Source organism: Triturus cristatus, chromosome 5_1 (genome assembly GCF_964204655.1).
Source record: "Triturus cristatus chromosome 5_1, aTriCri1.1, whole genome shotgun sequence".
Lineage (NCBI taxonomy): Eukaryota > Metazoa > Chordata > Amphibia > Caudata > Salamandridae > Triturus > Triturus cristatus.
Window position 1 is genome coordinate 275,884,285 of NC_140587.1, and position 25,500 is coordinate 275,909,784.

The 25,500-nt window shown below is 44.7% G+C and overlaps 1 protein-coding gene across 20 annotated transcripts in view; it reads left to right on the forward strand.

Annotated features, from left to right (window-relative positions):
* CYRIB (CYFIP related Rac1 interactor B) overlaps positions 1-25,500 on the forward strand; it is a 338,947-nt gene that overhangs the window by 291,472 nt on the left and 21,975 nt on the right. For all 20 annotated transcript variants that reach the window (XM_085604926.1, XM_085604927.1, XM_085604936.1 and 17 more), the window contains one exon: positions 3,934-4,004. In XM_085604926.1, coding sequence (XP_085461052.1) covers positions 3,934-4,004 — 71 coding nt within the window. The remainder of the gene's footprint in view (positions 1-3,933; positions 4,005-25,500) is intronic.

Below are 25,500 nucleotides of genomic sequence, written 5' to 3' on the forward strand. Positions count from 1 at the left end.
GCAGCACCTATCACTTTTCAGAGTACCTGCCATTAAAGCCTTCATGGAAGGCCTAAAACGAATAATTCCCCCCAGAGTACCACCCTCACCTGTGTGGAACTTAAATATCGTTCTCACAAGGCTAATGGGGCTGCCCTTCGAACCTTTGCATAAATGCGAACTGCAATTTCTCACATGGAAAACAGCTTTTCTTGTAGCCATCACTTCCCTTAGAAGGGTCAGTGAGATACAAGCACTTACCATACAAAATCATTTTCTTCAAATGCACCAGAACAAGGTTGTTCTCCGTACCAACCCAAAATTCCTACCTAAAGTCATTTCCCCTTTTCACCTAAACCAATCTGTAGAACTACCAGTATTTTTCTCGCAACCTCAAACTGTTGCAGAAAGGGCTCTACACACGCTAGATGTCAAACGAGCCTTACTTTACTATATCCAAAGAAGACAACCTTTCAGAAAGACCAAACAACTGTTTGTATCTTTCTCTCCACCACACAAGGGCAACCCCATCTCAAAATCAGGGATAGCTAGGTGGATTGTAAAATGCATCCAGATTTGCCACCACAAAGCAAAACAAACGCTATCCGTTCCCCCTAAAGCCCAGTCTACACGAAAGATAGGGGCTTCTATAGCTTTTCTAGGGAACATCCCATTAGATGATATCTGCAAAGCAGCTACATGGTGAACACCGCACACTTTCACTAAACACTACTGTGTAGATGTGCAAACCAAGCAACAAGCTAGTGTGGGCCAGGCTGTACTAACAACAGTATTTCAAACCACTGCAACAGATACCGGTGGTCGCCGCTAAGGTTGGGACCTGCTATATAGTCTATGCAAAAGTGTGTAATCTGCAGCTCATATGCCTCGAACGGAATATGCTACTTACCAGTATGCATCTGTTCTTGGCATGTAGAGCTGCAGATCTACACACGCACACCCGCCTCCCCGGCTACCTGTATCTGTTCCAGTCTATGTTATTTAGATACAACACGCATGGGTTTCTTCACTGTTACTACTACGCTCCATCTTTCCCTGCTGGCGAAAAACAATCTGAGGATGGAGCCGAAGCCCATGCGCAATACGATCCAAAGGAGAAGTCACCGACCTCGTTACTTCCAAAGACTTTCCAAGAGGAAAAACAAACTGCAAACATCTGGGCCCAACACCAGATGGTGATCTATGCAAAAGTGTGTAGATCTGCAGCTCTACATGCCAAGAACAGATGCATACTGGTAAGTAGCATATTCCTTTTTTATCAGGACATTTTTTAAAGAAAGTGTGGTACAGTAAAAATAAATAACCAATGATGGACACAGTTTTGAAAGGACCAAAATATCAGGGCAGACTAGCCCAACAGGATGGCCAATAGCAACCGCCAAATTCAAATACAAAAAGAAAACCAAAGAATACACAAAAAATAACACAAACACAGTATCCACTGGTAGATTAATTTCCAACCACTGACTGGTGCAAAAGAAAAGGAAGGAACATGAAACATTCACTTCCCCTTCTACCCCTCAGCATTCAAGATGCAAAATCTCAAATTTTGGCCTCAAACGCATTTGGCTTTTAAATAAAATTCCTCTAAAGAATGTCAGTGACTATACATGTTTAGGGCTTGCTTTATTCTGAAATTTAAATTCAACAGGCACATGCCAAATGTTAAAAACCTTGCTTTTGTGGACTGTAAATGCGTTGAAAACCTTTTAAATGCAGAATGGAGGCCTGTCTGTAGATCCAGCACCGGCACCTAATTATCAACACTATACTTGGAACAGTCTACCACATGGTGGCGCTGCTAATCTAATTTAGAGATGAGCAGAACAACAGTTGTTTAGGAATACAATATACATTAAAAAATTGGTAACACCTACCTCCCCAGCCATTCCTTTAACTTTGGGGACCTGAAATAATCTGAACTGTCGCATTTACATTCGAGAGAGATGGTTAGTAGTTGTTTCGGCAGCGATGTCAAGGGCGATGGGTGGTGTAAGCTGCAGTGGTCTCCAGGTCAGAGCCCTGGCACTTAATATTTTACAAATTAAGCACTGAGTAGAAGGCAAGTTAATCCCTCTGGCTCTATGGAGATGAGCTTGTTGCATTAGATCTACGTGCTAACTGGCAATCGCAGGAAAGCCTACGCCTAAATACTCTCCTGGGTCTACCTAAGAGTTCGATATTTTAGGCAATAAGGCTCGAGTTCATTCTAGAATCTTTAAGGTTTCTTTATAGCATCAATTGATGCAACAGTAATGAAAAACGTTCCTGTTTTTCACGATCAATCAGGTCTAGTTAAAGGCACAGTACGTTAAAGATAGTCCTCCCTGAAGGGGTAAGCTATCGTTCAAAAGCTGGTGAACGAGCATATCTGGCATCAAAACATTAGTTGCACTTTTAATTGGGTGTCTGAGAACAGACACGAGTTTTCTGTACGGAACCCAGGTCCTGGATTAGCGTCTCATCACAAGCAGATTTTTGATGGTTTGCAAAAGTCGAAGCAATAAAAAAAGATATGTTTAAGTTCTGTATTTTTATGGTCACATTTCTGCGCTTCAAAGACAAAGGCCAAATGTCAGGCTATGTCTTTTGACTAATTGCTTTTTATTTTTCTAACATGGGATTTTACAAACTCCTCTCGCTTTGCAGTCCGATAAAGAAAAGTAAAGCGAATTATGTGACAGACTTGCTGGGGAACATGGAGTGTTAAAGGAAAGGCTGAAAGATGTAATTGTTTTTGTAACACACAACAAAATGTAAATACTTGTAAATGAAATGCACACATTCAACAGTTAGGAGAGCAAAAACCAAGTACACTTTTTTTTTTTGTTGTAATTCTGAAGTGTGATAGAAACAAAGATTTTAATATGATCAAAGCAAATCAAGACACTTTACTTAGTGATGCACAAATGATAAATATTTGTGAAACCAGATTTACACCACATTATCATTTTGTACGATGTAATTTTATTAGTCTGCAAAGCTAGTGGCCATTTCAATGGACAATGTGATGTGTATAAATGATACGGCGCTACCACTCTATACTTAAGTTACATTAAATAATTTTCTCTCATATGTCTATTAAAGCTAGGTGGGTGGCGCAAGTTGTTTGTTATAAAAATTGGGTTGTGGTTCTAAAACTTTTAGGAATTACTATTCAGAGGAATATTGTTCTCCATCTTCAGATAGGAATTGATGTTGGATATTTTTATCAACACACAAACTTTTATTGTTTTGTATATTTAGACAAATTTGTATTATTTGTATTATGTACATCAAGAAAAGGTTTATTTTATTTTTATGTGTCTGGACAGATGTTTTATATATGTATTTCAAGAAGAAATTATTCTTGTAAATAATACATTTAATAGTAAAAAATTACACCATTTTGAGTCTGTACAGTGACTATCTTGTACTGATCAAAGGATTAGAATATGGGGAACCATTTCTATCGTAGAAGAATGCTGCGTACCAGTTACATAGTTTTCACTGAGTGTATTTTTTTCACGTTCATGAATGTTTGTCTCATTGTCGCTAATATCTTTTTGGTGAGTGGCATGAAGATATTTCTGGCATGGGTAAAAATGACAAAGCTGCAGAGGAACACTTTAATAGAAAGCTGGCAAATCTACTATTTTGAAGCATTAGTGCTCTTTTCTCCATTATTGCAGTATCATCTGTTTCTTTTCATTTTGTAAGTGCCCTTTAAAGATAGTTTTATTGTTTTAAAAAGTGTTTTAACATATTCCTGCGGTTGACAGTAGATATGGCTAAAAGTTATGAATGACTGAGAGCCACTGCTGGAGGCAAGTAGCCATTTCATACACGTATGTGGAGAGATCCTGAACCTATATTTGTCAATGACTGCTGTAGGAGGCTTTTTTCCCCACATACTTTGCAACTGACAATTACATTTTCATTACTTGTTTGCAGATGAAAGGGTGCATCAAAGTACTTAAGGATCAACCTCCCAACAGTGTGGAAGGCCTTCTTAATGCTCTCAGGTTGTATTATATCTATGTCACAGCATAACCTATTTCATTTTGTTGTCTGTATCTGATCTTTGCTTTTTCATTATTGCATTCTTTGTGGCACTTAAAAAGATTAAAGCAATTTGAATTTCTCATGTTAGTTAACCTGACATAATGAAGCAGTGATATTGAATGAACAATTGCATTACAACATTCATGAAGGTGGTCCAAGGCCACGCCCCCTTTTTACACCACTCTGCAACACAGCTCTGGCGCTTACTGGAGGTAGCTGGTGAGCTAGTTGGTCCCCAGGGATCCTCAGGACTCAAGGGGACTCAGTACCCCAATTTACAACGCACCAGGGGTGCGTATGCACAGTGGTGCAGGGAGGGGGCTTGGCCTGATGTGACAAGTGTGCAAACGTGCCCCCTGGTGGGTTTTAAATTGGGGGATTAATCTCCCTTGAATCCTGAGGGTCCCTGGGGACCAACTAGCCCACCAGGTACGTCCATTAAGCGCCACAGAATTGCGTTGCAGAGAGGTGTAAAAAGGGGCATGGCCTCGGACCACCTCTCTTCAACGCAGCTCTGTGGCGCTTACTGGAGGTAGATGGTGGGCTAGTTGGCCCCCAGGGACCCTCAGGAGTCCAGGGAAATTAATCCCCCAATTTAAAACCCACCAGGGGGCGCGTTTGCACAGTGGTGATGTGAGGGGGCGGGGCCTGATGTGACATGTGTGTACTTATGCAATCACTCCGCCAAAACCCAAGCACTTATAAATTCACCATGCACTGTCCTTGCAGCACTAGCCATGTACTCATGCAATGACCCAGGCACTAACACATGCTCTGCTACAATCCCCTAAGCACGACTGACGCAGTCCCGCCATCTCCTTGTCACTACCCATGCACTCCTCCAATCACCCAGCCAGAACCATGTACTTAGACAATCACTCCGCCAAAACCCAAGCACTTCAAAATTCTCCATGCACTCTCCTTGCAGTACTCTAATCATCCACTCAGTACCCATGTACTCATGCAATGACCCAGGCACTAACTCATGTTAAATACAGAGGAACGCATAGTGTTCCCTAGTGTATGTAGGTGTTTTCACTGTATTCTAAGTGTCTTTTAGCATAGCACTGGCTCCGGTCCTGGTTAGTCAGTCAGTTACCACCAGTAACCGTCAGTAAAACGTTGGGGGCACAGGAGGACTTTCTGCTCCTCTATTGGTTCTTTCTGCACATCTCTTGCTTCTTTCTGCACTTTTCTTAATCTTTCTGGACTTCTGTTGCCTCTTTCTGTATTTGTCTTGCTTCTTTCTGCGCTTTCCTCCCTCTTTCTTCACATATCCTACCTTTGTAGGCATAGTTAGAAATTAGCCTTTAAAAAACCATTGAAATTCACTGGAAAAAACATAGGTTTCAGGGACGTTATAGTTGGACACTTCACTCGTACAAAACCATAGAAATTCCCCCGTTCTAGTTAGTTCAGCTAACTATAATTAGTGCCCCCGCAATGCACTGCTGATGACATCACATAGTACATCATTCATTATATGGTCAGTGACCTTACTGATGACATCTCAAATGACATCACTGATGACATCATCCACGTGAAAACCTGATGCACCTTCTCACACTCTAATATAACCTTTGATACACCCACTGTTAAATACAGACTACCATTTTCGAAACCATCGACACACTAATACCAGTTACTACATATGCACTCACTGATTCCTAGGTCTACACACACATCCACTCATTCACCCATACAATCACTCATACATAGTCACTCATCAATACAACACTATCATATGCACTCATACACCTATACAGACACTCACACACCACCACTCATCCATGGAGTTACTCCCACACCTAGTCAATCAATCACACTCCCATTTCCTCACCTATACAGTTATACACACACCACCTCACTTATTCTAACCTATACTAACACATACTTACTCTCTTATACAATCACTGATACAAGTACACACTCGTCCATACAGCCACTCTCACAATCACTATCTGATAGAGACTACTAGCTGCAGATTCCTTAACGTAGAATTCTCCCCAGGCGTGAGACTGGACCCGGAACACTTTCTTGTTCCAGCATCTCTGCGCGCCGGTGGGCGGCATCATGCGACTCCGTCCCGCCGTCTTCTGTGGGCGTGATGTCAGCGAGGTCACATAAGCCCCATCCTGACACGCAGACGTCAGTTTCCTCCTTTTCCGCGTGCAACGTGGATCCGGATTGTGTTCCTGGCCTGTTTTCAGGCCTTCTTTTCACGTTTTGCGTTTCTTTTTGGGAACAGTGTGCGAATGCCTTCGGGCTTCAAGACGTGCTCGTCTTGCGCGCACCAGATTTCGGCGACAGACCCTCACCCCATTTGTATGTGGTGTTTGGGGCAGCACCATGACTCCACGGACTGCGAGGCTTGTCAGCAGCTGAAGCCGAAGTCCCGGCGGTAGTGCCGGATGAAACCCCTCTCGGCCCCCATGTCCAGGTCGGCGGCGTCACCGAGTCCGTCCCCCGCGGAAGGGTTTAAGAACCGCCGCTTCCGTCTCCGACATCGTCCCTCTCCGTTGCTCGCCTGTTGGTAAGTCTTGCAGTTTGTCCGAGACCTGGTCCCTGCCCTGTGGGGTGCGCGGATTCTCCGCGGGTCGTGCGGCCTCGCGTGTCGCCACCCTACCTGCTGTTTCCCGGCATGGGGGCGACCAGGGCCCAAATCGGGGCCTATGCTGTGGCTCTGCAGGCCTCCTTAGCTCCTCCTCCTATTCCTGGGACGTCTGCGGATCCCTTGCCATGTGCGGGGCCTTCTGCGGAGTCGCCGGCTGCTCCGGCGCCGACCGGTTCGGCTTCAGGTCTTGGAGATGTGGTGTCATCTGGGTGCGGCCCTATGGGGTTCCCTCCTTCGGACCACGGCGCCTCTGCCTCGCCGCAAACCCCCGTTGGGGTCCCTGTGGTGTCGCGGGAGGTTGCCGGGACTTGGGGCTCGTCCTACATTCCCCCTAGGTCCTCTGGATAGGCCGCGGCCTTGTCCGAGGCTGAGCTGACACCGCTCAGGCAACGGCGGCTGCTGGCCCGGACGGTGCCGCAGGGGCTAGCTAGCGGCCGGGCGCGTCCCCGGGCCCCCCTCGTTTATCCACGCAGGTGACTGCCTCGTCGGAGGTCGAGTCAGCGCCTTTTTCGGCGCCGTTCTTTAGCCGCTTCGACCACGCCCTGTTCTCCCGCTGCGCAAGTCGTGGCAGAGGTCGTCTCGGCGCCGGTCGATGTTGAGCTGACGCCGGTGGCGGACTCCATGGCGCCGTGCCGGTGTCTGGTCGTTGATTCGTCTTCGTTCGGAGGCCCCCTCTTCTCCAGAGGTTCGACAACTGTTTGTCTCTTCCTCCACGGAGACGGGATGCCGCGTCGTGGCCTTTTCCCCGGCGTCTTCCACGGAGGGCTCTTCGCCGTCCCCGCGACCACAGTCTTCCCCGGAGGCGCCTCAGGTTCCCCCACTCGTCGGTCAAGCCCCCCCCCCCCCCCCCCCCATTCCGAGCTTGGCCTTTTCTTCCTCCAGTTGGGCTGGGGGATGGCCGGCTTAGCTTACAGTCGTCGCCCACGGTGGAATTGCTCTCCCCACCACGTTGGTCTACGGAGGTGAGTGCTGCCTTCGCCCGGGCTGTCTCCACGATCATTTGCTTGAGGTTCTCCATCTGGGCTCTGGTGGACGGGAGCTGCTTCTTTCCTTCGAACCTTCACTCCATAGTTCTCTCTTGGGGGCCTGGGGGCATCCTGCCACGGGGGACCCGGTGCCACAGCTGCTCCTACACCGCCACCGTCCTGCTCTGCATGATCCTGTCTACCTTTCCTTCTACCAGGGGCCCTTTTCTGCAGACTGCCTTTCCCTCCTTGCCATCGGTGTTGTGTCCTCCGTTGCGGGAGGCCCGGTGGTTAGATTCATGGGGGTGCAACATCTTCGCCTCCTCCAGTGCTTCCTTGCAGGCGCTCAACACGCTGTGTATGTTGGCCAGAGGCACTTCTTGCTTGTGGGATTCAGCGGAGTCCCTTCTGTCTTCCGCTTCTTAGGAGGGTGCCTGCGCTGATCTGCGGCACCATGTGTTGGATGGCCGGGAGCTGGCGGCGTTTATTCTTCGCTCTGCTCTGGATGTCTGAGGCGCTTGGTCGCACCATGGCTTCTTCAGTGGCCCCCCGTCGCCATGCTTGGCTGAGGGATAGTGTTTTCTCTGAGAATGTTAGGGAGTGTCTGCTTTACCTCCCATTCGATGGCGCTCTTTTGTTTCACGCCCCTGTGGATTCTGCCATTCAGCGGTTCCTTGCGGGACTTCGTCCTCTTCTTCCTCCTCCTCCTCCTCCTCCTCCTCAGTGAATCTGGGTGTCGGTCCTCTGCTGTGTTCTGGGAGGTATTCTCCCATTGTTTTCTGGGGCCTAGTGTTTAGTAGCCCCGGTTCTGTGTGGTGGGTGTGCCTTCAGGGTTCTTTGGTTGGCCCTTTGGTGCTGCTGGTTCAGCCCCCCCCCCCTTTTTTGCCTTGTGGTTTGGCTGTTGGTAAGAATGTATAGGTCCTGGTATTGGGCCTCTTGTGTCTTCTTTATTGGCTGCTTGACAAGCCGTCTGCGGTTTTACCCGTAGGCTTTTCTGTTTGTCCTCTGCTGCTGGATTTTTTCCTAAGAGGTGTTCCCATGTTTTCTTGGGACGTAGCATACCCTATGTGGGGTACTTGTAGCTATTACATAGCTCTGTCATGTGCTGGGGTGGTGTGGTCACCCATTTCGGGTTCCTTGCTCACCTTGGCGTTACGGTATATCGCGGGTGCGGTCTCTTTGCAATGGTCTTGGCGCAGCTTGTGTTGCGTCCAGGTCTGTCCTTCTCCAGGTTCGCTACATAGCTCGACCAGTCTGGCCTGCTGTCTGCGGCGTCGTGTTGTGGCGATTCCGCCCTTGTGTACGGCGATTCAGCCTGGTCCTCTATCTGCTGTTCCAGAGGGACTGGTTTTCTTTGGCTTGCTGTGTTCTGGTTGACGGTCTGGGTCCATCCTCCGTCTCTTCTCCTTTTCTTCTGCCTGGTCCCATTTCTTTCGTGGTTCAGTGTGTTTTCGGAACCGGACCCTCCCTTGGGGTGTGTCCTGGCCCTCCCTGATATCAGTCTTCGGCTTGCGCCTGGCTTGGTCTCATGCACTGCATCGTGGTGTTGCCTGCTGCTGGCTGCGCATGCCTGCGCCTGCCTGCGCCTGCCTGCTTGTTCTGGTCCACCATCGTGGCCCTTAATGTGTTCCCTTGTTCTCCTGCCTCTGGCTCCGCTGGGGCTTTGTGCTTTCTTCTTACGTCTGCGCTGTTGGCGATGCACAGTCACACAACTCCCACCCACACACTCAGTCTCCCATACAAATACGCAGGCAACCAATCAATAACCCATATAGACACTCATGTAGCTACTGACCAACACATGCAGCAGCTTACACAACAACAGACATACTGATACATTCAGATAGTTTAGTCACTAACCCATGTATTCAGTAAGACACATTTAATCACTTACTTATACAGGCAGTCACGCACCTACTAAATCCTTCATCCAGACACTTATACATCCCCTTATTCTTCAATTCACCTTGGCATATATAAAAAACATATTTAAACTTTACAGAAACAGTCACTGGATGATGTCATCAGTGATGTCATTTGAGATGTCATCAGTGATGTCACTGACCATGTAATGAATGATGTAATATGTGACGTCATCAGCAGTGCATTGCGGGGGCACTAGTTATTATTAGGTGAACTAACTATAACGGGGGAATTTCTATGGTTTTGTATGAGTAAAATGTCCATCTAACTAGAACGTCCCTGAAACCTATGGCGAGCTTGAAGGCATTTAATCCAGGGATTACATCAGCCAGGCACTCTCAGCATAGATGCTAGCCAGACGCGTTTCGGGCGTACCACCGCCCTTGGTCACTGGCACAGGAAACAGCAGCGAGAGTGAACCACCTACGCAAATTTAAATGTCCCGCCCAAGTGGGCGTCTGCGAAGTGGAATGCTGGTACTTGTGGTTCACTCATAATCCAAACCCAAGTGGGTGCCGCCGTCACTGAAAATGTTCAATCTCACCCCAGTGGGTATGCAGAGAGTAGTCCAGATTGACCTTTTGACACCCTCCATGGATCGCACTCGTCGTTCCTGTAGCGTATCTTTATCCTTCACGCTACGGACCCGCTCAATTAGCAGTGGGGCTCCCTCGCGGCTTGGACGAGCCGCTATATCAAAAAAACACAAGTTGCCACAAATGAAGGAGCCACACACGGCGAGCTTGAAGGCATTTAATCCAGGGATTATATCAGCCAGGCACTCTCAGCATAGATGCAAGCCAGACGCGTTTCGGGCGTACCACCGCCCTTGGTCACTGGCACAGGAAACAGCAGCGAGAGTGAACCACCTACGCAAATTTAAATGTCCCGCCCAAGTGGGCGTCTGCGAAGTGGAATGCTGGTACTTGTGGTTCACTCATAATCCAAACCCAAGTGGGTGCCGCCGTCACTGAAAATGTTCAATCTCACCCCAGTGGGTATGCAGAGAGTAGTCCAGATTGACCTTTTGACACCCTCCATGGATCGCACTCGTCGTTCCTGTAGCGTATCTTTATCCTTCACGCTACGGACCCGCTCAATTAGCAGTGGGGCTCCCTCGCGGCTTGGACGAGCCGCTATATCAAAAAAACACAAGTTGCCACAAATGAAGGAGCCACACACGGCGAGCTTGAAGGCATTTAATCCAGGGATTACATCAGCCAGACACTCTCAGCATAGATGCAAGCCAGACGCGTTTCGGGCGTACCACCGCCCTTGGTCACTGGCACAGGAAACAGCAGCGAGAGTGAACCACCTACGCAAATTTAAATGTCCCGCCCAAGTGGGCGTCTGCGAAGTGGAATGCTGGTACTTGTGGTTCACTCATAATCCAAACCCAAGTGGGTGCCGCCGTCACTGAAAATGTTCAATCTCACCCCAGTGGGTATGCAGAGAGTAGTCCAGATTGACCTTTTGACACCCTCCATGGATCGCACTCGTCGTTCCTGTAGCGTATCTTTATCCTTCACGCTACGGACCCGCTCAATTAGCAGTGGGGCTCCCTCGCGGCTTGGACGAGCCGCTATATCAAAAAAACACAAGTTGCCACAAATGAAGGAGCCACACACGGCGAGCTTGAAGGCATTTAATCCAGGGATTACATCAGCCAGGCACTCTCAGCATAGATGCAAGCCAGACGCGTTTCGGGCGTACCACCGCCCTTGGTCACTGGCACAGGAAACAGCAGCGAGAGTGAACCACCTACGCAAATTTAAATGTCCCGCCCAAGTGGGCGTCTGCGAAGTGGAATGCTGGTACTTGTGGTTCACTCATAATCCAAACCCAAGTGGGTGCCGCCGTCACTGAAAATGTTCAATCTCACCCCAGTGGGTATGCAGAGAGTAGTCCAGATTGACCTTTTGACACCCTCCATGGATCGCACTCGTCGTTCCTGTAGCGTATCTTTATCCTTCACGCTACGGACCCGCTCAATTAGCAGTGGGGCTCCCTCGCGGCTTGGACGAGCCGCTATATCAAAAAAACACAAGTTGCCACAAATGAAGGAGCCACACACGGCGAGCTTGAAGGCATTTAATCCAGGGATTACATCAGCCAGGCACTCTCAGCATAGATGCAAGCCAGACGCGTTTCGGGCGTACCACCGCCCTTGGTCACTGGCACAGGAAACAGCAGCGAGAGTGAACCACCTACGCAAATTTAATATATATATATTCACAGAAAAAACCATAGGTTTCAGGGGTGTTATAGTTCTGCTAACTATAACTCACTCGCCCGCAATGCACTGCTGATGTCACATATTGCATCATTCATGACCTGGTCAGTGACATCACTGATGACATCATCCACTGAATGTGGTTTAGGTTAAAATTTAAATATGTATTGTATATACCAATCTGTATTGAAGATTGAGTGGATATATAACTGTCTGGATGGAGGATTTAGTAGCTGTCTGACTGTCTTTTTAAGTGAGTAATTAAAAGTGTCTCACTTAATACATGGATTAGTAACTAAACTATGTGAATGTGTGCAGCACTGTCTCTGTTGTTGTATAACATGCTGCATCAGTTGGTCACTAACTACATGTGTATATTAGTTATTGATTAGTTGGGTGAGTATTTATATGGGACACTGAGTTTTTGTGTGGTTGGATGGGGTGTGTGTAACTATGCATAGATGTGTGAATGGTTGATTGATTAGGTGTATGGGTTTAAGAGTGCTTGTGGAAACAGTTGTTTGGGTGACTGAGTGTATTTATTTGTGTGTTGGTGAGCGAATATATGTTTTAGTTGTACATCTTCAACAAAGTAAAAAAATAAAAGGCATTGTATGTGAGAGTTGGTGTATATAAATAAGTATGTGTAAAAGTCAGTGATTGTGAGTAACTATATGAATGAGTGTATAATTGTAATGGTGCTTTTTTAACATATTAACGATGAGTTACTATGTGTTTGAATAAATGAGGTGTTGTTGGGTAATTGTGTAAGTGAGTAAATTTAAGTGCGATATATTTTTTTTCATGAGTGAGTAGGATGACTGCATAACCGACTAAGATGACTGCTGATGTGTCAATGTCTATATATGTGTATAAGTGCATTTGATAGTGTTCTATTAATTAATGACTGCATGTATAGATGATTCTGTTGTTGAATGGGTAGTTGTGTGTGTAGACTCAGGAATCAGTGAGTGGGTATGTAGTAACTGGTATTGGTGTGTCAATGGTTTCAAATATGGTACTCTGTATTTTACAGTGAGTGATGAAAGGTTATACTAGTGTATGATGAGGTGTATCAGATTGTCAAGTGGATGATGTCATCAGTGATGTCATTTGAGATGTCATCAGTGATGTCATCAGTGATGTCACTGACCATGTCATGAATGATGCAGTATGTGACATCATCAGCAGTGCATTGCGGGTGCGTGAGTTATAGTTAGCAGAACTAACTATAACGGAGGAATTTCTATGGTTTTGTATGAGTGAAATGGGCAGCTAACTATAACACCCCTGAAACCTATGTTTTTTTCTGTGAATTTCTAAGGTTTTTTAAATGCTAATTTCTAACTATAACGTCTCTGAAACCTATGTTTTTTTTCAGTGAATTTCAAAGGTTTTTAAATGCGAACTTTTAAGTGCGATAGTAGTTATATCTATTTTTTTGTACGGATTTCCTACAGTTTTAACTGTTTATTTATAAATATTTTATTCATTAAATAACATTATATATTTTTCTGAAAATTGCAAAAAAAAAATTTTTTATGTAAACTGAAATATTGATTAATTTTCTTGTTCATTTTTTATTTTAATATATTTATATTATTTTCTTTTTTTTTAAATCCAATTTTTTTCGGAGTCGCGCACTCAAAGTGTACAGATCACGGTGGGTGCGCGCATTCTATCCGCCATTTTAGAAAAGTCATGAAGGATCCGCGTATGGTGTGCGACGGCTGTGTGTTTTTCAGTTACATCATATACATTTAATATAACGTGATATACACGATTGGTATGCGACCAGTCTGCGACTCCTGCTCCCGTGCATTCTCGACACATGTGCATTACGGTACGAGATGTTTGCGCGGTTGCGGGTCCCGCGAGACATCATATACGTGCTTGGGCGCGCTGGGTGCGAGACGCCCTCAAAAAAAGATTATGTTCCAAAATGATATGTATGTGTCTTTAATATACATATTAAGGCAAGAGATTATGTAAGATATTCATCAAAATAATATATTTGTACTTATAATAAACTTATAATATTTTTAAATATATTTTCGCGAATTCGGGTGTGTGCATCGTGAGTGCAGAAAACCAGGTCAGCAGAGCTGCTGTAGAGCCAGAGAACCAGGTCAGCAGAGCTGCTCTAGAGCCTAAGAACTAGGTCAGCTGAGCTGCTCTAGAGCCAGAGAACCAGGTCAGCAGAGCTGCTGTAGAGCCAGAGAAACCAGGTCAGCAGAGCTGCTTTAGAGGGAGAGAACCAGGTCAGCAGAGCTGCTTTAGAGCCAGAGAACCAGGTTAGCAGAGCTGCTTTAGAGCCAGAGAACCAGGTCAGCAGAGCTACTCTAGAGCCAGAGAACCAGGTCAGCAGAGCTGCTTTAGACCCATAGAACCAGGTCAGCAGAGCTGCTTTAGAGCCAGAGAACCAGGTCAGTAGAGCTGCTCTAGAGCCTAAGAACCAGGTCTTCAAAGCTGCTGCAGAGCCAGAGAACCAGGTCTTAAGAGCTGCTGCAGAGCCAGAGAAACCAGGTCAGTAGAGCTGCTTTAGAGGGAGAGAACCAGGTCAGCAGAGCTGCTCTAGAGCCAGAGAACCATGTCAGCAGAACTGCTTCAGAGCCATAGAACTGGGTCAGCGGAGCTGCTTTAGAAACCGAGAACCAGGTCAGCAGAGCTGTTGTAGAGCCAGAGAACTAGATCAGCAGAGCTGCTCTGTAGCATAAGAACTAGGTCAGCAGAGCTGCTCTAGAGCCAGAGAACCAGGTCATCAGACCTGCTGTAGAGCCAGAGAAACCAGGTCAGCAGAGCTGCTTTAGAGAGAGAGAACCAGGTCAGCAGAGCTGCTTTAGAGCCAGAGAACCAGGTCAGCAGAGCTGCTCTAGCTGACACTGACACTGATTGACTGACACTGATTGACTGACACTGATTGACTGACACTGATTGACTGACACTGATTGACTGACACTGATTGACTGACACTGATTGACTGACACTGATTGGCTGACACTGATTGACTGACACTGATTGACTGACACTGATTACTCTCTACTACTCATGCTCTACTACTCTCTACTACTCACGCTCTACTTCTCACTCTCTACCACTCTACTACGCACTCTCTACTACGCACTCTCTACTACGCACTCTCTACTACGCGCTCTCTACTACGCGCTCTCTACTACGCGCTCTCTACTACGCGCTCTCTACTACGCGCTCTGTACTACTCGCTCTGTACTACTCGCTCTGTACTACTCGCTCTGTACTACTCGCTCTGTACTACTCACTCTCTACTACTCACTCTACTACTCTCTACTGCTCATTCTCTACTACTCGCTCTCTACTACTCTCTAGTACTCACTCTCTAGTACTCACTCTCTAGTACTTACTCTCTAGTACTCTCTACTACTCTCTCTCTCTACTCTCTCTCTACTACTCACTCTCTACTACTCACTCTCTACTACTCTCTACTACTCTCTACTACTACTCTCTCTCTACTATTCTCTCTCTACTACTCACTCTCTACTACTACTACTCACTCTCTACTACCCACTCTACTACTCACTCTACTACTCACTCTACTACTCTCTACTACTCACTCTCTACTACTCTGCTACTCACTCTCTACTACTCTCTCTACTACTCTCTCTGCTACTCTCTCTGCTACTCACTCTCTACTACTCTCTACTACTCTCTACTACTCTCTACTACTCTCTACTACTCTCTACTACTCTCTACTACTCTCTACTACTCTCTACTACTCTCTACTACTCTCTACTACTCTCTACTACTCTACTACTCTCTACTACTCTACTACTCACTCTCTACTCACTCTCTACTACTCACTCTCTACTACTGCTCTCTACTACTCACTCTCTACCTCTCTACTACTCTCTACCTCTACCTCTCTACCTACTGATAATTTCTCTACTACTCTCTACTACTCACTCTCTACCTCTCTACCTCTCTACCTCTACACCTCTACCTATACATCTCTACCTCTCTGTACATGCACACATATGCACATATATATATATGCATATGTATTTATATATATATACATATGCATGGTATGTACATGAAAGTTTGAAAAACTCTAATACAAGCAAAGCTAAAATGCCACCTAATTACAAACAGAATTGCTTTAACTTAAATGAGGGCGAGACCTATTGCATTTTCAATGCTTGTTTACTTTGATTCCATCAAGAAGGCATTCAGATGTGTCACACATTTGCCATAAATTCGGAATGTTAGCACTCTAGTTGCTTATTAGATCACTGTAGTAAAGCTACTGCTCACCAGGGAAGTCTGCTGCTGGTATTGAAAGTGCATGTTTCAGTCTGCATGTCAGAATATTTTAATGAAATAGAAGAGGATTTGAGAAGTCACTCAAAATGTGCCCTAATTTTTCTTTTTTCCGCACTATCATAATTACTATGGCAAAATGAACCTCCTCATTGTGTTCCTTTTAAATTAAACTACTCATTCTCTACTACTCACTCTACTGCTGTCTACTACTCACTTTCTACTACTCACTTTCTACTACTCACTTTCTACTACTCACTCTCTACTACTCACTCTACTACTCACTCTCTACTACTCCACTACTCGCTCTTTACTACTCGCTCTTTACTACTCGCTCTTTACTACTCGCTCTTTACTACTCGCTCTTTACTACTCGCTCTTTACTACTCGCTCTTTACTACTCACTCTTTACTACTCACTCTTTACTACTCACTCTTTACTACTCACTCTCTACTACTCTCTGCTACTCTCTGCTACTCTACTACTCTCTTTACTCTACTCTCTGCTACTCACTCTCTACCTCTCTCTACCTCTCTCTCTACTACTCTCTACCTCTACGTCTCTACCTCTACACCTCTCTACACGCACACATATGCACATATATGCATATGCATTTATATATGTGTGTGTGTGTGTGTATATTACCTACTGGCGGTCGCCAGTAGGTAGTTACAGTTAGGACCCTGTTTCCATAGGAAAACCGCAACATTCTATTTGGAATAACTTTGGCGCCGGTCGACGAATCCTCGCGAAATTTTCAAAACTAATGGGGCGCTACGCTCAGCTCCTACCCTGAAAGTCTCGGGGGGATTCGTCGAGCGGGGGCTGAGATAAAAGGGGGGTCCCAAAACGCGTTTTCCCCATGCATTTTTCCATAGGACCTTTAGTCCAAGCTACAGCCCGAACGGCTGAACAGAATTACTTGAAATTTGGCAGAGAGGTAGTCCTCAGGTCAAGGAAGTGCCTTTTGTAGGTTTGGTGTAAATCTGTTCAGTAGATTCTGAGAAAATAGCCTTTAAATCAATATATATATCTGAGCCAGCTTACGGTGCGCTTACGGTGCGCTTACCGTACGCGTACGGTGACGTGCGCGAGCGCGATTCTGATTGGCTGTTAGATCTTAGTAAACATTCGAATCAGTCGAAACCAGGAAGCGGCGGCCGCCATTTTCTCTCTCGCAGTCTGAGAGGGGCTTAAAAAACAAAGGCCAAAAACATGTAAAGGGGCTGTTTAGACAGCTCCTAAGCACCCAGCCATGTTGACGGAGTCCTCAAAGACCCCACAAGGCCAAAAACGGAATTTTAATTTTTTCGATAATTTCGCCGATTACGCTTACCGTACGCGTACGGTAAAAATTAATAAAAAAATATATATATATCCATACTCTCCCCACCCCGTGTGCAAATGGTGGCAGACGGGCCCTATTTGTGCATGGCATATTACAGATGTGAAAAATTAAAATATTACCTTTCACAACGAAGCGCAAAAATTATCCATGCTCTCCCCACCCCGTGTGCAAATGGTGCCCGAAGTGCACCATTTGTGCATGGCATATTCCAGATGTGAAAAATTAAAATATTACCTTTCACAACGAAGCGCATCATATGTCCTCCATGTGCGCACGGTGCGCGAAGCGCATCGTGCGTACATGGCCCATCTAGCGTAACGTGGGCACGCGGTGCGCATAGCGCACCTCGTGCCCACCGTGCGTGCACGGCACTAACTGCGTAAAGTGGGCACGCGGTGCGCTCACTGTGCGCGCACGGTGCGCAAAGCGCACCGTGCACGCACGGAACGAACTGCGTTAAGTGGGCGCGCACGCCACGAATGGCGTAAAGTAACTTAGCATTTAAAAAACCGTACAAATTCACTGAAAAAACCATAGGTTTCACACACGTTATAGTTAGGAATTAGCATTTAAAAAACCTTGCAAATTCAGTGAAAAAAACATAGGTTTCACACATGTTATAGTTAGCTGGAAATTTTACTGATAAAAAACCAATGAAATTCCCCCGTTCTAGTTAGTGCAGGCAACTATAACTCACGCGACCGCAATCCTCTGCTGATGCTAATACTGTATTTAGACACTTATTTGCCCATGTCTTCTTCCATTAAATTTTAGCTATACATATATTACAAATATTTTTTTTTCATAAAGACACATATGTCATCAGCAGAGGATTGCGGTCGCGTGAGTTATAGTTGCCTGCACTAACTAGAACGGGGGAATTTCATTGGTTTTTTATCACTAAAATTTCCAGCTAACTATAACATGTGTGAAACCTATGGTTTTTTCACTGAATATATATACGTGTACATTCAATATAGTGGTGTTGTGGAACTTTTAATTTAAGCTAACGTGAACTGTTGCACGTCATTGCCACATTCAGCTGGAGATTTGTAAACGTTTTTACGATTTTAACTTTTATGCCATGTTTAAATGCCCCAAATTTAAAGCCAGGTGACAGGATGTCTTTCAATGTTTACACTTAAATGCCTTTTGGACAATAAGTGTTGGCAGGTCTGACGTGATTCACAACGCACAGCGCAAACAGTACATTTGGCATGTCTAAGGATCACTGTAGTCATAGATACCTAAAGACTTTGTGTACAGTGTCTAAACAGACAAAGCGCGTGCGATTGTAATGTGTATGTGCACGCATTCCTGCTTGTTAAAGTTTTAACAAATTGAAAGCAGTATCACTTCTATGTCTATGACCTGTGGGTTTTTTAAAGCATTTGAAATGTTGGTGACTCACTGATTGAGAAAGGCTGTGCGCAGCCGAAACGCGTCTCAGTGATTTGTTTTGCTAGGTCTGGAGATGACCACACTTCATTAAAGCAACCAATTTGTGAATCCTCGTGTGCGTGCTCCATTTTCTGTGGTGAAGTTGGGACTTTGTTTGATATATATATATATATATATATATACTGAATATCTATATAAATACAAATATAAATGCATGCATACATATACATATATGCATGTTATGTACATGAAATTTTGAAAAACACTAATAAAAGCAAAGCTAAAAAGCCACCTAATTACAAACAGAATTGCTTTCACTTAAACGAGGACGGGACCTATTGTATTTTCAATGCTTGTTTACTTTGGTTCCATCAAGAAGGCATTCAGATGTGACACATTTGCCATAAATTCTGAATGATAGCACTCTAGTTCCTCATTAGATCACTGTAGTAAAGCTACTGCTCACCAGGGAAGTCTGCTCCTGGTATTCAAAGTGCATGTTTCAGTTTGCATGTCAGAACTTTTTAATGAAATAGAGGATTTGAGAAGTCAAAATGTTCCCTAATTTTTCTTTCTGCAGCACTAATCATAATTTCTATGGCAAAATGAACCCCCTCATTTTGTTCCTTTGCAAATTAAAGATTTTAAGTGTTACCACTTTATTCCAATCAATACTTTTGTCATAAATAAGACTGTTAGCGCTCTAGTTGTTCTTTAAAACACTCTGGGATTTCTGTCATTGGGCTATACTTGGGCTACATCTCGGTGATATTTGTGCTACATTTGGGCTCTTTTGTCTCTGGTGGCCATCTTGGGAGACTTGTTATGAAGTTTCCTAATTTAACTCATTTACTACAGTCTCCTCAGTAGGCACACTGTCAGTTTTTTACTTTGATTCAATGAAGAAGGCATTCAGATGTGTCACACATTTGCCATAAATTCAGAATGTTAGCACTCTATTTGCTCATTAGATCACTGTAGTAAAGCTACTGCTCACCAGGGAAGTCTGCTGCTGGTATTGAAAGTGCATGTTTCAGTCTGCATGTCAGAATTCTTTAATGAAATAGAAGAGGATTTGAGAAGTCACTCAAACTGTGCTCTAATTTTTCTTTCTGCAGCACTAATGATACATTCTATGGCAAAATGAACCCCCTCATTTTGTTCCTTTTTAAATTAAATGTTTTAAGAGTTACCACTTTATTCCAATCAAGATGGCTTCAGGTGTGCCATACGTTTATCATAAGTAAGGAGTGTTAGCACTCTAGTTGTTCTTTGGAACACTCTGGGAAGCTGCAGTAGAACACAAAGGAATCAACTGACCGTCTCTGCCCTTGTTGGATGTACATATTTTACTGAGAATGTCAGACTTCATTCTCACATGACTAAGAAAGATAATGTGAATTTACAGAAAATATGCTCTCAGTTTAGCTTATAGATCACCTTCCAAACCTCTGCGGGAAAGGCATGTGAAAATGGTTTTCTCTCAAACATGATTCATGATATCCCAGCAGAAGGCTTTTTCACATGGTAAAATCACCTTAGAACATACCACAATTCCTAAAATGAGTATGGTACCATCAACAAATGATTTATAATGTAACTAAAGTCTTAAAACCTTCTATTAACTGCAATGCTTTTTAATGAGGTGCCATCATGTATATTGGTCCCAAGATGGCTGCCAACACTTCTTGGATGAAGTGCTGACAGCCAATCAGATCTCACGATGAGATGTGTGGTTAGGCTCAGCCCAGATATATATGTGATTTTACTTTTGATTTTCTCAGGAACTACTGAACGGATTTACACCATTTAAGCAAAAGGCACAACTCTGAACCAAGGTCTACCTTTCTGCCAAATTTGGTGTAATTCTGTTCAGCAGTTCGGACTGTAGCTGCGTCAACAGGTCCTATGAGAAATTGCATGGGGAAAACTCGTTTTGGGACCCCCTTTTTTCTCAGCCCCCGCTTGACGAATCACCACGAAACTTTCAGGATAGGAGCGGACCGGAGCTGGCCAAAAGTTTGGAAAATTTCGCGAAGATTCGTCAACTGGCGCCAGACTTATTGGCAATAGAATGTTGCGAATTTCCTATGGAAAATAGGTCCTAACTATAACTACCTACTGGTGACCGCCAGTAGGTTATATATATATATATATATATATATATATATATATATATATATATATATATATATTTATATTTATTTATTTCTAGATTTTATTTGGTTTTATGGGATTTTATTGTTAGTTTTAAATCATCAGATTTTATTCATTTTAGACATCATTTTAAGTTGTGCAATTATATGTGATCTTTCGCTGCCTTTTATTGAATTTGACAGACTTATATGTTCCTACATGACTATCTAGTAGTTTTGACAGTTCAGGTCTGCATTCAATTTTAATTCGAAAATATCTTGATTTCCTCATCTCATTAGATATTAATAATATGATCAATTTTGAAGAGGATGACGCGAGTATCTGTACGGACATTGCACTTCAAATCTCTTGAAAAATGGAAAAACGTCTGAAACATGAATCATAAGCTGCTTTGTACTTTATATTCAATTTATTAAGTTTACTTTATTATGCACTTTACTACTAGCACGTTACTTTGCACGATTTTGCACCATTGTTCATAACTACCGCTAAATATGCCCAGTATATCTGTATGGACTTGTGTTTTATAAAATAACGTATTATTCAAATTGTATTTTAGAATTGTTCTGTCAACAAGCAAAAATGCCAGTTGTCAGATGTTAACAAATATGTATTATACATTTGGATATAGTTATAGATAACGGATATTACGATTTCCACTTTAATGAAGTTCGATATTTGTGAGTTGTGGTTAATGAACACTTTGTTCTCATTAAGTAATCAGATTGTTCACAAATATGGATAACATTATTAAGCATTGTATGTTAAACATTAGAACAGCAATATTAGAGTTGGTAATGAGCATATAGGAACACTATGTTCTAATTGGACAATTATATTCTCATACCTATCGTGGTGATAATATCTTATCTTTTATCTTTTATCTTGCAACACTGTTTGGCTAAATGTGCTTGCGTTTTAGAAAAATATTTGTATTCATCTGTATAGATGGTAAAAAATGCAGTCCTATGTTTATGTCTATTCGTAAACTGTGTTGGCAATTATCTAAGCGGTTGGGTTATTAGTCACCTTATATAAAGTCAATCATTGGTCCTGCGCGTCATGTGATCAAGACTGCCGTGGGCAGTCGAAACGCGTCCGGCTGAGCACTTGCGTGAGATTGTTATGCACTACGCACTTTAACCTGCAAACTCAATAAAAGAATTTACAAAATATTACCACTGTGGGTCTGTAAATCGTTCCACTGCCTCTGGGCTGTATATTTGAAAACCTGCACACACGGCCTTCCTGCCCTCTGCGCTGCCAGGTGACTGCAGCTCGGTCCACTTCCATGTGGCAGGGCTCTTCCCCGACCGGGATTGGGCCGTGAAACAAATCCAAAATATATATATATCCGCTTCGTTTGCCCTGTAAGGGCTTCCTCGCGCACTCCCAGAAGGAAAACAGGTTCACCAATGATCGTGTGTTATAATCTCTTTACTTTCAGCATGCCAGTTACAAAGAAGAACTCTACGCGTTTCAGTCTCAACGGAGACCTTGATCACGAGACTCGTGATCAAGGTCTCCGTTGAGACTGAAACGCGTAGAGTTCTTCTTTGTAACTGGCATGCTGAAAGTAAAGAGATTATAACACACGATCATTGGTGAACCTGTTTTCCTTCTGGGAGTGCGCGAGGAAGCGTAAACAGGGCAAACGAAGCGGATATATATATATATTTTGGATTTGTTTCACGGCCCAATCCCGGTCGGGGAAGAGCCCTGCCACATGGAAGTGGACCGAGCTGCAGTCACCTGGCAGCGCAGAGGGCAGGAAGGCCGTGTGTGCAGGTTTTCAAATATACAGCCCAGAGGCAGTGGAACGATTTCCAGACCCACAGTGGTAATATTTTCTTAGAACATTGACATTTTTATGAGAGCAGCTCACTGCAGCAAAACGATTTGAACTACAAACACCAGCAGGCTCTGGGAGAGCCAACGCCCACTGGGGCAGGTGTTTAGAATTTAATCAGCCGGTGCTCCATGAAAAGTGCACTCAAGCCTCTGAAGAAATGCTCGAGAAGCATGAAATGCGTCAGGCTCACCAACATATTTGGATTTTGTTTCACTCCACTGCGCTGATAATTTGCACAATAAACGAAGATTTTTACCTACCTGCAAGTTGGCTCTTCTAAATGGGGTAACTCTGTTTTGGATATATATATATATATATATATATATATATATCTATATTACCTACTGGCGGTCGCCAGTAGGTAGTTATAGTTAGGACCACGTTTCCATAGGAAATCCGCAACATTCTATTTTGAATAACTTTTGCGCCGGTCGACGAATCCTTGCGAATTTTTCAAAATAGGTGGGGCGCCACGCTCCGCTCCTACCCTGAAAGTCTCGGGGGGGATTCGTCAAGCGGGGGCTGAGATAAAAGGGGGGTCCCAAAACGCGTTTTTCCCATGCATTTTTCCATAGGACCTTTAGACACAGCTACAGCCCGAACGGCTGAACAGAATTACTTGAAATTTGGCAGAGAGGTAGTCCTCAGGTCAAGGAAGTGCCTTTTGTAGGTTTGGTGTAAATCTGTTCAGTAGATTCTGAGAAAATAGCCTTTAAATCAATATATATATCTGAGCCAGCTTACGGTGCGCTTACCGTACGCGTACGGTGGCGTGCCCGTGCGCGATTCTGATTGGCCCTTAGATCTTAGTAAACATTCGAATCGGTCGAAACCAGGAAGCGGCGGCCGCCATTTTCTCTCTCGCACTCTGAGGGGGGAGCTGATAAACAAATGCCAAAAACATATAAAGGGGCTGTTTAGACAGCGCCCATGCACATAACCATGTTAGTTGAGTCTTCAAAGATCCTGTCATGCCTCGCGATTCAGCCCCTACAGGTGGCAAGTATATAAGGGGCAAAGAGCATGTACAAGCCGCTTCGCGTTCTTGCATTGAGCCCCATTTCCGTCACAAGTGCTGTTGCCTGACTTCCTGTGGTGTTAGTTCCGGTTTCCTGTTTCGAGTCGGGGACGTTCCTCGGCGCCGGTGGTTGTAGCGTTTGGATCCTGTTGTTACGGAGAGTGGAAGGTGTCCTCTCTCTCCAGGATATTCGCGAGGGTTTCTCCTGGTTGTGGCATCGTCATCCAAGTAAGGTCTGCTGGGTGTTTGGAGGTCCAGGGGTTTCCTGTCTCGCGTCTCTTTGTGCTGAGAGGTAGTCTGACAGTGACGGAGCGCTTTCTCCATTCCTAGCGCTGCCTGGCGTGGTGTCTTCTGTCTATCGCCACGCTGATCCATATGTTATACTTGAATATTATTAAGTATAGTTTGGCCTGCTGTTAAGGTACTCCAAGTTTGGTTTAGTTGGAGTCGTTTCCTTTGTCCGGTTGTCACGCCCCCTGTATCCTTTTCTCCCATCACCATTATATCCATCCCCTTCATCATCCTGAGCAGCTATCAGGAATCCGGTGGTGATATATTGCGAGGACCATTGAGCAGGGGGGTTAGGTTTCCTGCTCTTCTACATATTAAGCCAGGTACTTGATCTTCCCCACCTTACTCAGGTATTAAAGGAATACTCTACCTTCCCAGGAGTATAATCTTGGTATACTTATTCCCTGCAGCTGCACACTAAGGAACTACTACTTAGAACACACCTGCTGGTTCATACAGATTTATACTTGGCATCAGACGATATACCGGTAGGTGTTGGGGACATACAGAAGTAAGGGACACAGGGAGGGCGATACAGAGGTATATCACTAACCACCTTTGTATTACAGCTGGGAGACCTACTTGTTTGCCTTGTGGAGATCTCTTACGCTCCTGTTGTTCCTCCTGACGACATCACCTATCAAGACCTACCGGATCCCCCCACCTATCCTTGTTTTGTTTTCCTGTTTTCCCCAGTGGGTTCTCCGCACTCTAGAGTTTGATAGAGTCGGGGAAAACACGGGGGACGGCTGTGGACTCATCTTCACGACTCCAGACGCTCCTGCAGAACATCCGCGATCCTTACAGAACGCGAAGCCATTATAGAATATTCTGCCCGAGCGCCATGGAGCTAGGTATGGTTACACTGGCAGACGTCGCCGGCATGCTCGGCAATCTGCAAGCGGAAACCCAGGCATTATCTGCCAGAATAGATACCCTCCAGCATCGACAGGAGATAGGGGCTGTGGGAGGGAGAGTTGATCCACCCAACTCAGTGATACAGGTTACCACCCCAACCTCCATCCCGTTAGCCCCTCCAGAAAGGTTTTCAGGGGATACTTCGCGGTGTGCCGCCTTTCTTAGCCACTGCCAGCTGCATTTTTCTTGTAAGGCCACCTGCTTCCCCACTGATCAGGCCCGGGTTGCATTTATGGTTTCCTACCTTAGTGGGGCGGCCGCGGACTGGGCTATACCTCTAGTGGACCGAGATGACCCTTTATTGTATGATTACACCGAGTTTAAGAGAAAGTTTCGCAAGCTTTTTGATAGACACACATATACCCACTCTGCAGACTCTGAACTATTGGATCTGAGACAGGGCAATCAAGACCTAGTTGCCTACATCACTACATTTCAGA